Source organism: Diaporthe citri (genome assembly GCF_014595645.1).
Source record: "Diaporthe citri strain NFHF-8-4 chromosome Unknown scaffold_2, whole genome shotgun sequence".
NCBI classification, from domain to species: domain Eukaryota; kingdom Fungi; phylum Ascomycota; class Sordariomycetes; order Diaporthales; family Diaporthaceae; genus Diaporthe; species Diaporthe citri.
The window spans coordinates 6,204,464-6,218,474 of record NW_025064847.1 but is presented as its reverse complement, the minus strand read 5'-3'; the positions used below and the strand labels follow the sequence as shown (position 1 = coordinate 6,218,474).

General features: G+C 53.1%; 4 protein-coding genes across 4 annotated transcripts; all 4 read left to right on the top strand.

Annotated features, from left to right (window-relative positions):
- Nucleotides 1-345: 345 nt before the first annotated feature.
- On the top strand, nucleotides 346-4,442 carry INS49_007232 (uncharacterized protein; the record flags this gene model as incomplete). Its single annotated transcript, XM_043167997.1, has 2 exons — nucleotides 346-366; nucleotides 837-4,442. 2 exons carry the CDS (start codon nucleotides 346-348, stop codon nucleotides 4,440-4,442), a joined length of 3,627 nt encoding a protein of 1,208 aa, XP_043029141.1.
- Nucleotides 4,443-6,355: 1,913 nt separating this feature from the next.
- On the top strand, nucleotides 6,356-7,453 carry INS49_007231 (uncharacterized protein; the record flags this gene model as incomplete). The annotated part of the gene is made up of 1 exon (XM_043167996.1): nucleotides 6,356-7,453. The coding sequence occupies one exon, from the start codon at nucleotides 6,356-6,358 to the stop codon at nucleotides 7,451-7,453; it is 1,098 nt and encodes a 365-aa protein (XP_043029140.1).
- Nucleotides 7,454-8,095: 642 nt separating this feature from the next.
- INS49_007230 (uncharacterized protein) lies at nucleotides 8,096-10,321 on the top strand (the record flags this gene model as incomplete). The annotated part of the gene is made up of 1 exon (XM_043167995.1): nucleotides 8,096-10,321. The coding sequence occupies one exon, from the start codon at nucleotides 8,096-8,098 to the stop codon at nucleotides 10,319-10,321; it is 2,226 nt and encodes a 741-aa protein (XP_043029139.1).
- A 1,155-nt stretch (nucleotides 10,322-11,476) lies between these two features.
- INS49_007229 (uncharacterized protein) lies at nucleotides 11,477-13,017 on the top strand (the record flags this gene model as incomplete). The annotated part of the gene is made up of 2 exons (XM_043167994.1): nucleotides 11,477-11,587; nucleotides 11,641-13,017. 2 exons carry the CDS (start codon nucleotides 11,477-11,479, stop codon nucleotides 13,015-13,017), a joined length of 1,488 nt encoding a protein of 495 aa, XP_043029138.1.
- Between the last annotated feature and the right edge of the window lie 994 nt (nucleotides 13,018-14,011).

Below are 14,011 nucleotides of genomic sequence, written 5' to 3'. Positions count from 1 at the left end.
TACCTAAGCGCAAATGGGAGAAATGACCCTTACTATCAATTTTGAGAAGAAACGAATCATCAATAGCCAATCTGGAGCAGGCGCAGCCATGTATTTGTCTCAATGGCCGGTTCCCTCCTGAATTGCTTTGTTCACTTTTTTCTACATCTGCCACCCGGTCCGCTCATTCGTCGTGGGTGAATCCAATGACGAGGAGTGGTTCAAGCCACTCCTGCTCAGCCCCCCAATCATGCATCGTAGGGGAGTCAGCACTTACAGCGACTAATGCAGGCACGCCCTCCCAGATCTGTTAGGATGTTCAGCTGTGAGCGCCTTAGCCCCAGTAACGGAGCGATAAGCCCAGCAATGAGCCCAGCGAGTTTCTCGGTGTGCGTCTGCTAAGCCCCAATGTAACAACGAAGAATGCCTGCGCCTGCAATCCTGTCGGCGCGGGAATGCGCAGCGAGGGCCAGGGACAATCAGGCTTTCGCAGTCGCCAGCTAGCTGACATCGACTGCAACTCGATTGTTTCGTTTCGAATCCGATCTGATATCCCAAGATCTCGTCCAAGATTGCCGTGAATCGTCGTCAAAATTTTAAGCCTCAATTGATCAAGCTCAGTGTTATTGTTGTGCCCCGTGAACTCGAAGCTGGGCGTCCTTAAAACGGGCGGATTTCCGACATGGATCCGCTATCAATCACCACTTCTGCGATCACCCTAATCCAGGCAGCCGGCTCCGTAAGTCTTCCCGGGGCAATGAACATCTTACCACCCATAAACAAAAGCCTAGGCATACTCAGTTCTGCATTTTGTAGTCCTATATCGTCACTAGGCATGATTGCTGACCAAGTACCAGATCACAAGCTCACTGTGCGGCTTTATCACCCAGTGCCGCGGAGCCGAGACCCGCATCACGAGCCTATGCGAAGAGCTAGAAAGCCTGACTTCAGGCCTCGAGGCCATAGACCGCACGCTCAAGGGGCGTAACGCGCTTGACCTGGCTCTTGTTGAAGACGACCTATGGAAGCAGTGCGAGCTCGCCCTAGACGACTGCCACGTCACCTTGAACTCACTCGGGGTCCTGGTGCAGAAGATCAAGGAGACGGTGCGAGTGAAGCCATGGGCGTGGCGGGTAAAGGCCGTGGTGAACCTAAACGTGTACGGCAGCGACCTAGCGGCCTTTAGGGACAAAGTGCACAAGTCGAACTGGGCGCTCCAGACTATGCTCCAGACCATCAACGTCTCCCTGTCGCTGAGGAATCATGCCTCGCAGGAAGCCATCCTGTTTGAGCTAGACCGCCTCAAGTCGTCCATAGAGGAGGCCCTGCGAGCATCCATCCGTCCCGTAGGGGGCTTCACCCACCGGCCCGCCGACCACTCAGACGCGCGCGTGGCCCGGAATCTCAGAAATCTGGCCCAGGCAGCAAGGCACTTCCACGGCGCCGCGAGCTCCACGGCAAGTACCATCCGCGACGGCTCCCGCGGCGGGGCGCCGTGGCAGGCTTACCCGGGAGCAGACATTGACGTGAGCCTGATGGGCGATCTGCCCTCTTTCAGGAGGGAGCGCGTCGAGGAATACGTCCGCGAGGGGCGCCGCCATCGCAGATCGCTATCGTCGGGGTTGGCAAGCCCAAGCTTCTCGCCGTCGGGAGAGCATATCACTCGGGCGCGGAGAGGGTCGCGTTCTCCCCGCCGCCCGGCAGCCACACTAAGCCCCAGGTCGCTATCCTTTTCCGGGGCGGTCGAGACCGTCACGGTACCGGGATCAGTTGCTGCAGTCACTGTCGAGGACGACGAAGATGAAGACGCCGAGTTTGAGCGACTGTTTCTCGACGGCCTCGAGGAGCTTGCCAAAGACCGCATCAAGGAGCGTGATTTTGACAAGGCAATAGAGTTCCTACAGGAGGCTATGAAGCGCGAGGTCGGCAGCAAGTCTGACAATGAGGGCTTCTGCGACCTCCAGGTGCAGCTCGCGCTGTGCTACCTCCTCCAGCGGCGTTGGGAGATGGCCGAGCCTATAATCACCGGATTGGCGAAGAATAAGGCAGCCGTGGATGCTGTCGTCTGCAACTTGCTTCACTCCATGGCTCTGGTCCACCTGTCGCTCTACCGTTTCGACAGAGCCCTGACTGTCTGCCGGGAGGCACTGCTCGCCAAGAAGAAGCTGCTGAAGAGGGAGAAGATCCACGCCGAGGACTACGCTCAGACACAGGGCCTGCTCGTCATGATATACGAGATGAAGGGCGACTGGATGCACGCCGAGGTCTACCAGTCACAGATACCGGCCTGTTTCGACTACAAGCACCCCAAGAACGAGGTAGAGTACATCATTGCTCATCCCAGCTTGCTATCCACCGTCCTCGGCGATAATCTCCCCGACTTCTCTGTTCCTCAACCAAGAGCCACGCCAGGCCTGCACGAGCTGGATGGATCAGGACCTAATGATTATCCCGTGCCGGAGTCTGCGCCACCGCTCAGGAGGAACCACACCCTCAACGGCGCGTCACCGCTGAAGGTCAAGTTCACGCAGCAGCTAAGATATGAAGCCGATACAAGCAAGATAGTTTATTTGCCGGAACCTGCATCGACAGTGGACAGTTGTCCAGCGTCCAGCTCTGAGACAAGCACCACCGGGGACGCCGACGATGAAGCTTCCCCGACAACGTCACCGGAGCCAAAGTCACCAGTGAGGCGGCGACTCTCCCGCATGTTGGGTGGGACAAGAGCCCAGCCACGACAGCCTCGAGCTGCAAATGTCTCAACACCGCCACCAGAGGAGAGTGCTGATGTTTCGGCCTTGGCGCCAACCAGACCTGCCCCAAAACATCGCTGGGTCAACGCGATGCTTGGGCTTAGGAAGCCCAGAAAACTGCTGCGAAAGGCATCTCACGACGGTGTTTCCTCGGACAGCGCACTGACAGGCCTGGGAAAGCCAAAAGAGTTCAAGCTGCTGTACATGGAGCGCATGACGCCCGAGAACGCCGATGATGTGAAGGATCCCACGTACCGGCGCCAGTACTGGTCACCAGAAAGCATTGGGCGTTGTGATACCAACACCCAGGAGATGAATGCAGTCAGTGATGATGACTCCAGCGACGGGGCGACAAAGCCCACAGCGGCATTGCCCAAAGATGATGCCGAAGAGGGAAACTTTGCGTTCAAGAATGGTGTCCCTTATGCTGATGTGCAAGGGCTCAGGCGTCCTCGTCCACAGCTGGAGCACGTACAGGAACATGAAGAAAGAGAAGAGGAAGACAACACAGCCCCGGAGGCCACAGAACCGCAACCCATCGTGGAACTATCCGCCGATGGTGTCGAACACCTCGAGCCGCCGATGCTCTTCGACCCATATCTTTGCCGCACCGACATCGAGGTCAAAGAATACTGGGACACTGCTATGCGTGCAAGGCCGAGTGGAGTCAAGGCACGCGACGCGCAACATGAGAGCCTCTTCCCGGCCCAAATGGACATCAGTGTACACGAGGCCAGGATGTTCTTGATGATGGAAGAGCAGCCTCGCGGTCCCACCAGCCCCAAGACGACTATCGCAGCCACAGGCGCTTCCGAAAAGCACACACCCGGCAGGAAAAGGTGTAACCGCGTCGTCACCCAGGCAGTGGACCCGCTCTTGCAGTCCATCTCCTCCGTGCTAGCCTCACTCGGTGAAATCTCCGACGCCGAAGGCCGGCACGCCGTGAAGCTCGACCTCGAGATCATGGCGCTGCAGTTCAAGAATCGCTTCTGCGACGGGCTGGTGAACCAGGACCTGCAGAGGGCTATTGCCTCCCTCGAGGACGATGCTGTCCGACTTCCTCGAAACGAGACCGATGATTCTGGGTACGAGTCTATGGGAAACGACGAGGAGAAGAAGGCGGAGGAGGAGGGGAAGCCTAAGCAGACCGCAAAAAGAGTTGCCGCGCCCAAGGTTGAGTCGCCGTATGCGGACTACACCCGAGCTCTGCATAAACGCACCGAAAAGCCCAGAATGCGATCGAATGCAGGTACGGGGCCATGCAAGTTGGCCCTCCAACCATCACGCGGTGAGGAATCGCATCGGCAGAAACAAAGCCAGGAGGAGCGGCTGCCACTCAGAAAGAGGTTCTCATTTGAGAAGGGGGACGACGAAGTGGTAGATCCCGGCCACGCAGTCGCAGCACTTCGGTCTCTTGTCGAATCGGGAGAGGCCGAAGCAATCAAGTCCGCAATCGTGCCGAGCGTTCATACCCGCTTTGGCCTTCATGAGAGACTGCAGAGGAGATCCTCTGTTGACGGATCAGAGGTGAGAACCAAGGCAACAGAAAGCCCTCACGCGCTGTCGGCGAAGCAAAATCGGCCCAAGTCGGCTGTGGCGGAAGAGGTAGGATTATGTCTGGAGGAGAATGCCATCGGTGGAGGAGAGGCGACGATGCGATCATCGCATGACCTGGGCCAAGATCAAGCCCGCCCAGTCGCAGTGGCGTAAATTGTGAAGCTGTTCCATGGAACAAATCGGGACTTTTGAAAGCAAGCTGGCCTTGCTTTACCTGGAAGTTGAGTCATCGTCTGATATTTCGAAATGAAGTCAAAGAAACGGAGTGAAATTAATCAAGTAATGAGCAAAGATCAATATCATGCAGAGGAAGTTTGGTATGGGCAGCAAGTATTATTGGTAATCTTTATGACGGGAGGGCTGATTTGCAGCTACAAGGGTTAAGTGCAGCCAGAGGGCTCAGAGGGCCAACCCAGAGGGACAGAGGCAGAGTTTAAAGACGCCGCACTCTTGTGGGTACGGGGGCCACTTCATCTTTTTAATATCTTTCTGGAGGCTATGTACCAAGTAACTCAACAGAACAGGTTGGAAGACCGAGTCTGAACAGTATGAGACGAGCTTTGGCCCCGTGAACATGTGTTCTAAGGCTCTCGCGTGTCTACTCAAATATTAAAATACACAAGTGTATCACTCCAGAATTTGAAGACCTGCTTGACGCAGAACGCAACTGATTGATACTGACTGTTACCATCACCATCAACGTGTTTGCGGCCCTAGCGGCTATTCTTTGGAAGTCAACTACCTAGATATGCTTTGCCGGGTCAGAATATGCCAGTCCAGCAGCACAGGGCGGAACAGCTTGCGATCTTCTGAAACATGTATGACCAAATCCTTCCGGGTGAGTATGCCCTAGTAACGTTCCACAAGCCGACGAAGGACCTTGGAAATTTCAGCTTATGCAGGCAGCAAGGCACACGTTTCTTGGCAAAGTGTCTTGGTTGGTGTTGCTTTCAGCACACTCAAAAGCTGTGTGATACAAGCTAAGGGGCCAAAAAGTGCCAAAAGAATTTCCACTTTTAAAAAAAATGAACCCTTCAACTAACTCCCTTTCGGAAGTGCTGAAACTCTTTCAGTACGTGTCTCAAGCCTGTGAGCTTACTCATGGACAGAATGCCTGGAAATGACACCAACGGAACCCCACATGGGCCACATGAGAGGGATGCCTTCTTACAAAGATCTCATGTAAGCAATCATCTTCGCGTTTCTTACCGCTGTGTGAAGCTCACTGTGTTCAAATCAGGGCCACCAGCCATCGAGAACTGTACAAAGACCTGGTGGAGTACAAGCTTCGTCGACGAAACAGCCAAGGCCTACAAAAGTGTCCACTAAGGTTAAGTCGACGCCTTTTCTACGGCTGTGGGTGTTCGAGGTCTTATGCTGTGTGGCCGCAACAGGAATGCTTGCCGCTCTTGTGTCCGTACTAGCTGTGTACGACCAACGCCCACTCTCGTCATGGCCATATAGCGTCAACTTGACCACCATCGTGTCTTTAGTCGTTGAGTTCATGAAGGGGGCTATTGTCATAATCACAGCGGAAGTGGTTTCGCAGCTAAAATGGAAGTAGTTTCAGGAGCGGGCAAGGCCACTGAGTGAAATGTCTATTTTTGACGGAGCAAGTCGGGGAGGATGGGGCGCCTTTCGCCTGATGATTTCTTTTCATTCTTGGTAGGAAGGTCTCCTCCACTTTGCTCGCTGTTTTATCCTCGAAGGACCCGCCTTCTGACGCTGGAAAACCATATAGGTACCTTGCAACTTTCGCCTCGCTTATCTTTCTGCTCTCCTTCGCATTGGGACCAGCCGCCCAAGAGCTAGTACAACTCCAGGACCGAATGTCATCAACTATGGGCACAGCATCGGTTCCGGTCTGTGAGAGTGGCCAGTACCATGATGCCTCAGGCATATATCCCAATATGACGGTTTCTTCAGCAGCCGTAGGATCTCTTTTCGAAGCGATCTTTCAGAGGCCAAGTGCGAAGGACACATCTTTCACCTGCGACTCGGGCAATTGCACGTTTCCCATTTACTAGACGTTGGAGATATGTAGTCAATGCGCCGACATCTCTGATATGCTCGAAGTATGGTCATCAGACGCCACGACTGAGAGTACGAACGAGACCGATGGAAGTTCTATATTTGAACCAAATACTGTATTCCAAAACATCAACGGTTCACTCGCACCCCCGGAAGAATGCATACGGGGAGCCTTCTGCAAATACAGCCTCCCATCTGGAATGGAGACCGACAACGACTTACCAAAAGTACTCACTGCGAGGAGTGATGTTAACTTGATGCACTCCTCATTTGCATCAAAAACGCCATTCATGAACCTCACGGCCATAGTCGGTAACATGCAAGACGACCCCAACCCGCACATTGCTGCCGTCGAATGCTCCATGTCATTCTGTGTCACAGCGTACAACACGTCAGTCCAGGGAGGCCGGCTGACATCTGTGCCGATCGCCACTTCAGACAGGCTTTCCGAGACGGCAGAAGACTCCTGGCCCATCGGCGGGGATGTACATTGGGTCCCCGGCCGGGAGGTCTACGTCGTGCCAGAAACCTGCTACCAGCCTGGCGGCGTTGTGAAGAACCCTCCTTATGAAGAAGGCGACGGTTGTGCCGTGCAGGTGGAAGCAGCCAACGGTGCTGCCCTGGCTTACAGCATAGGGCAGTATGTGACGGGCGAGGGCTCGTGGACTCACGTGGGTGGCATCCCGGTATCGTGGGAGGGCAACGCCGATACTCTGCAGGCGCTGTACGGGAGCGGGCAGACCGCGGACATCGAGGAGACTATGAATTCTTTGGCCGTCACTCTCTCCGCCAACGCACGTAGCTCGGGTGACATCTGCAATGGCAGAGTTGCCACGGGCGAAGTGCAGAGCTCAGAGGTCTACATCGTTATTCTGTGGCCGTGGATCGTCATCCACGCTTCACTGGTGTGTGCATCGCTGGTGCTGTTTGTGATTACCCTCATCAGCACCCGCAAGGACGTCATTTGGAAGTCTTCTATCCTGCCGTTCTTCCTCATTGGGCAGAGTTCGGACGCACGTATCGAGCCGAGCGCACAAGGCGACTGCAGTCTGTCTACGATCGAGGAATTGTCGAAGGCGGTCAGTGTGCGCCTAACCCCTACGCCTCAGGGCTGGAAGTTTGGCAGGCCGTAGCCAAGTTGATCAATTCCGTTTGATTAGTTGTGATCAGTTGAAAGAGTGATTCTGTGTGTCATAATTGTGTGGCTACTGACTGACTCATCGAACCTGCCATTCAACGTCAACCCAGCTGGAATAAGTGCCAAAATAATTGGTTTCTCCGAGCTAGTGCCCGCACCTGGCGGTGTTGATCTCGGAAGAGGTCAAGCTCCGGACGCTTCCGTTTCCACCACGGTTACAGTGGGTCAACTTCCGTTAGCGCACCGTGTCGCGTGTTTGGCGCCGGGGACGGAACGGCCCAAGCCCATATGTGGAGGAAGATAAGCTTTCCGGGCCGTCAGACCCCTGGTCGATTTCAACGTCAGTCCATCCTCCCAAATCTGTGACCTTCCAACATCTAGTTTGCATGCACTGTCTTCGGAGATTCTGGCAAGGTTTCTCACATTTTGTAGCTAATATGTTTGGGGACGCTGGAGAACAAGTCGAACAGGTCCATATCTGGCTTGCATGCCACAGCAGCATAGTGCGGGGTAAATGACATCTCACCATGTGCTGGACACTTGGACTGCCCGACGTTTGAGGGCGAGATTGTTTACTTTGGCTTCATTGTCCCCTTGCTCTTGAAGACAGTCTCTAAAGATGCTAATCCACACCAATATGCCCGCCGACTACCTGGAGCGCGTGTACGCTGGTGTGCTCGGCAAGCTCATCGGCGTCTACCTCGGCCGGCCGTTCGAGGGCTGGACGTACTCTGGCATCGTCGCGGAGCTGGGCAGCATCCGCCACTACGTCCACACCCAGTTCCCCGGCTTCGCCCAGCGACCACCCGTCGTCACTGACGACGACGTCTCCGGCACCTTCACCTTCATCCGGGCCCTCGCAGAGCACGGCATCTCCAACGATATCACCTCGGAGCAGATTGGCAAGACCTGGCTCAACAACGTCATCGAGAAGCAGACCGTCTTTTGGTGGGGAGGCAGAGGCATATCCACGGAGCACACCGTCTTCCTCAACCTGAAGAATGACATCAAAGCACCCGATAGCGGCAGTATCGAGACAAACGGCAAGACGGTCGCCGAGCAGATTGGCGCCCAGATCTTTATCGATGGCTGGGCCATGCTTTGCCCGGGACAGCCTGAGCTCGCGGCAAAGCTCGCCAAGGCAGCCGCCTTGGTCAGCCATGACGGCGAGAGCGTCCTCGCTGCCATGATGTGGGCCGCCATGGAATCAGAGGCGTTCGTCTCCAAGGACGTCGACCATCTGATTGACACAGGGCTGAGAATCATCCGCAAGGAACGAAAAGGCTCCCTGATTGAGACGCTGATCCAAGACGTGCGCGAATGGGTGACACTCGACAAGGCCTGGCCGGCGACGAGGCAGCGTATTGACGACAAATACGGGTACGACCAGTTTGACGGCATCGTCCACGTCATCCCCAACCACGCCATCATGATCATGGCTCTGCTCTACGCAGGCAACGACTTCCACGAGGCCATGCACATTGTCAACACATGCGGCTGGGATACAGACTGCAACTCTGGCAACTTAGCATGTCTCGTCGCCATCATGCACGGCTTGCCATGCTTTGAGGGCGGACCGGACTGGCGAGGACCCCTTGCCGACCGAGTGTTAATCTCTAGTGCCAACGGAGGCTACTCGATCAACAATGCAGCCCGGCTCGCCTATGACACCGCGAACCTCGGGCATAGACTCGCAGGCCACAAACCGCTCACCCTCCCGAAGAACGGAGCACAATACCACTTCACTCTGCCAGGCAGCGTCCAGGGCTTCACCGCTCACCCTGCAAAGGCTGCCACTGTCACCCAAAGCCACGACTGTCGTGGCAGGACCAGCCTGGCCATCAGGCTGACCGGCCTCACCCCAACAAGTGACCCCATCGCCATCATGACCGACACGTTCCACCCGCTCTATCTGCCAACGTCTGGCGAAAGGTACTCCCTCACATCCACGCCCCTCTTGTACCCGGGCCAGACCGTCAGGGCCGTCCTCCGCGCCGACGCGGACGAGTGCCGGTTTCCTGTCTCCTGCCAGATTAGCATCAAGGCCTACAACCACGACGACACCGTGCTCACTCTCAGAGGCCCTGCCACGGATCTCAACCCTGCGCGGATGGGCGAGGACTCCGAATCGCCGCTCGTGCTCGAGTACACCATCCCTACCTCCGGACTGCTCGACGGCACCCGGCCCATTTTCGCTGTGGGCGTGGCCCTCACACCCATCCTGGACGCCGACACCCCGCCCAGCGCCGCCAACGGGGCCGGCACAGCCAGGCTCGACCGCCTCTCCTGGGAGGGCAGGCCGCAGCTGACCCTCAAGCTGCCGCGGCACACCGAGGAGCCGCTGACCTACTTCCAGCGCATGTTTGTCCGGTCCGTGGACAATTTCCACTTCCGGACAGGGCCGACTTTCCGGCTGGCGCAGGATCGCGGCGAGGGGTTGTTGAGTGTCGGGACGCGTGATTGGGCCCGCTATGATGCCAAAGTCCGCGGCTTTCGCGTGTTGGCGGGCGGGCCGTGTGGTGTGATTGTGCGCGTGCAGGGCCTGCGCAGGTGGTACGGGCTGGTGTTTCTCCTGGGCGAGGCTGGGAAGGGAAGAAGGGTGGCACTAGTTAAGGTGCGAGATGAGAAGAGGAAGGTTCTAGAATACGTATCGATGGACTGGGCGGTTGACGCCCCGTACGACGTGCGTGTGCTGTGTGATGGGCGGAACTTGAAGGGCCTTGTTGCTCGCGCGGGGACGGCTGACACCGTGGCCCAGGTGGCTTGGGCGGACGATGACGACGTCTACGAGAGCGGCGGCGCCGGGTTCCTCGTTACTGAAGGGGCGGTGGCGGCGGATGAGTTAGTGGTCGAGGCGCAGTAGACCGTGTTGTCGCCTTCATCAAGCGCTGAGCTGGCCAAGCCGAATCGAGCGAGTTTGAAGAGATGCGTCAAGGCAATGGCAAAGACGAGGAGGAGAAAACGAGCCAACGTTGCCAGCAGGTTGACAATGTTCGTGAGGGATGCACCGGCCGTCTTGAACAGTTGATCGAGGGCATCGTCGCCAGGGATGAGCAGCTGGATGATGGCCACCAGAAAGGCCTTGTGAAGTTGGATTCACCTGTTGATGAGCTTGTCGCCCGGGAAGACCGCCGACGTTGCAAACGCGCCCGAGACGACGATGAGCGAGTGAGTATAAGTCCAGGAAGTCTTGCGGAACCACGTCCAGCCCAGGCCGACGATGCGGATGACGACGTTGGAAATTGTAGATTATGGCGAAACTTAAAAATAGTACATTCAACATCTCGGTTTATTAGTATAGCTCTGTGTATAGCTTATACAGAAGCAAAATCATGCCGCGCCGGCAACGAGATCCTTGGGGGTAAGCCGCATCCCGAATCAGTGCCTCAAACCAGAACTGAGGGGATCACTCTACATGTTCCCAAAACAAGTGATGTGTGCCGGCGAGGGCGTCCCGAGCCAGAACATTTACTTACTATATTAAGTTATTAACTCTCATGAGCTAAGTTCTTTTCTAAATTGACATATTTACATGATATTTCCTCCTTTTTTTAATCCTTTGTTCTTCAAAGTACTTTTATAAAACCTTTTAACGCCATCTGATTTCATCAATAAACAATTACGCCCCCCTCCTCCCCACCTCTAAAAGCAGGGCTCACTGGAGCATATGGTTAATTAGTCGTTCAAAGTTGAGTCACCGCCGAAGGTCTGCATAAACAGTTCAGCTCGTCTTATGTGCTTCGGACCGATACAGTCTAGTACCAATGTATCAGCTCCAGTTTCTGAACGCAGGCGCGGGGTTTAGCTATGCACTTCGTTCTCCGGCGTGCTAGATCTGGTTAAGCTGGAGGTACTTGGACTAAGGCCTTTTGGTCTGACTAAGACGAGTAATCACACCACATACGGCTGCGCATTTCTTTTTGTGCTTGGCGCACATCAACCTCGTAGATAAACGAGCGCTGTCCTGAAAGTTTAGGAGTAGATTGAAGGACTCGGACAACCAGCCTCTATCTTCAACATGGCGCACAAGACAGCTGAATTTGATCAAATGGTGGAGAGACTCATGGAGGAGTGGCATGTACCGGGCCTTTCCATTGCAGTTGTCCAAGGCGACCATATCGACGCAAAGGTAAACGCCATGTATCAATCGGCCTACAGAAAGAGACACTGACCAATGCCCAGGCCTATGGCTACGCCAAACTTCCTAGTGAGAAATGCACCACAGAAACCATCTTCGACTTGGCGAGCGTTTCCAAGTGCACCACAGCAGCCGCGGCCGCCCTCCTCGTCGAAGACACCAACTACCCAGACATGCAATGGCAGACCCCAGTCTCCAAGCTCATCCCCTCGGACTTCGTCTTACCCACCCAGTCCCTCACCGACCAGGTGACCCTCGAGGACATCCTCAGCCACCGCTCTGGAATTCCGACGCACGACGAGTCCTACCTGGGCGTGACAGCCGCCCACCCGGACGACGCCCGCTCCCTGACCCGCAACCTGCGCAACCTCCCCTTCACCGCAGCCCTGCGCACAAAGATGCAGTACTCCAACATCATGTTCAGCGTCGCCACCCACCTCGTCGAGTCCCTGTCCAAGGAGGACTACACGTCGTTCCTGCACTCCCGCATCTGGGAGCCCCTGGCCATGAACAACACCTTCCAGGACCGGCCCGACGTGCCGCCCTCGGCGCACGAGGCCCAGGGCTACCGGTGGGACGAGGGCACCAACGCTTACGTCCCCGTCCCCATCGTCGCGTCCCCGGAGGGCCGCGGCGCGGGGTGCGTCCTCACCTCCGCGGGCGACTATGCAAAGTTCGTGCGCTCCCTGATCAAGCGGGCGGCGCCGCTGTCTGCCGAGTCGCACAAGGCGCTCGTTGAGCCGCGGAGTATCGAGGTGAACGACGAGGCGCTGCCGGGTTATTCGGATGTGTCGCTGTACGCCCTGGGGCTGTATCGGGATACGTATCGCGGGAGGACGCTCATCACGCATGACGGGGCGGTGCCGGGGTTTAAGGCGGCCATGGCGTTCTTGCCGGCGAAGGAGTGGGGGGTGGTCATTTGTACGAATTCGAATTCGGGGGCGTATGTGAAGGGGATTTTGGAGCATTGGCTTATGGATGAGGTGTTGGGGGTGAGGGATGAGGAACGAGTAGATTGGGAGAAGGTGTTTAGGGATAGGAGGGCTAAATATTTGGAATCAGTCAAGAAGGAGAAGGAGAAGCCTGAGTACAAGGTGCCCGAGGATCCGGAGCCGTTGGGGGTGGCGGTCGAAGGGCTGGTGGGGAGGTACTTCAACAAAGGGTACAAGGAAATTCGGTTGGAGATGAGGGAGGGGAAGGTGGTCGCGGACTGCTCTGACCGATGCTTTCCGTTTGTGATTACCTTTGAGCACCTTTCGGGGAGAAGGTTCGTGGCTGATATGCACGACGTGTGGGACAACTATGACTTCAAGAAGAAGGCCGAGGTGAAGGTGGATGAGGAGGGTAAGGTTATAGCTGTTGGTGTTGATTTTGAGGACGACATGGAGGATTTGATTTGGTTTGAGAAAATCGAGGCCTAGAAGCACAACATATACACTTTGCTTCACTACAAGGTTTACGTTAAGCCCTCTACTATGCTCCGAACTCGCACGATAGCAAATATTGTGTGGATAGCTTTATTAAAGCTTATAAGGGCCATTCTTTTAATTTTATATTTTATAATTATATTGCTATTTATAATGTTGGGAAGCTAGTAATAAGGTAATTATATTATTACATTATATAATGGCGTTAATATAATTTACTTGCAATAAAACTTAGCTTTATATTATTATAATAAATAAAAAGATATTTAAAAAGGAAGTAATAAATAATTATTATTTTTATAAGCATTTTATATACCTTTCATTATTAAAAATTAAGAATTAAAGTTTTTAATATGCTATATACTTTTATAATGCTAATAATATTTTCATTATTAATAACTTTTAAAGAATACTTATACTTTATATTAATAATAACTTAAATTATAAAGTAAAGTATAATAAAGATAATAAAGCATTATTTTATTAAGGTACATTATAATATTAATTAACTTAACTTATTATATTAATTAATAACTATATAATTTAATATATTTTATAAATTAAGATTAAGCTATTATGCTTATTAAAACCATTATTATATAAACTTGCTTTATATATTAATATTTTAGCTTTTAATTTAAGAAATTATATAAGTACTTTATATTTTAATTAAAATATAAGTATATTATTAAGTATTATATATTTATAAAGCGTTAATGCTTTAAGTAATATAAAATTAAGTCTTTTATTAAGTAAAGTTAATATTTTAAGAATTAAAGTTATTATATAAAAGTTAAAATTATTACTTAAAGATTAATAACTTATATTAATAAAATAGTTATTCTTTGCTATAATAAAAGTTAATTTTATAATTTGCTTTTATAATAAAGTTAATAATAATATTATTAATATAATTAATGCCTTTAATTAATATAATAATTTCTTATAAAAGATTATGCCTTTAAAAATCTTAAAAATAGGCATTAAG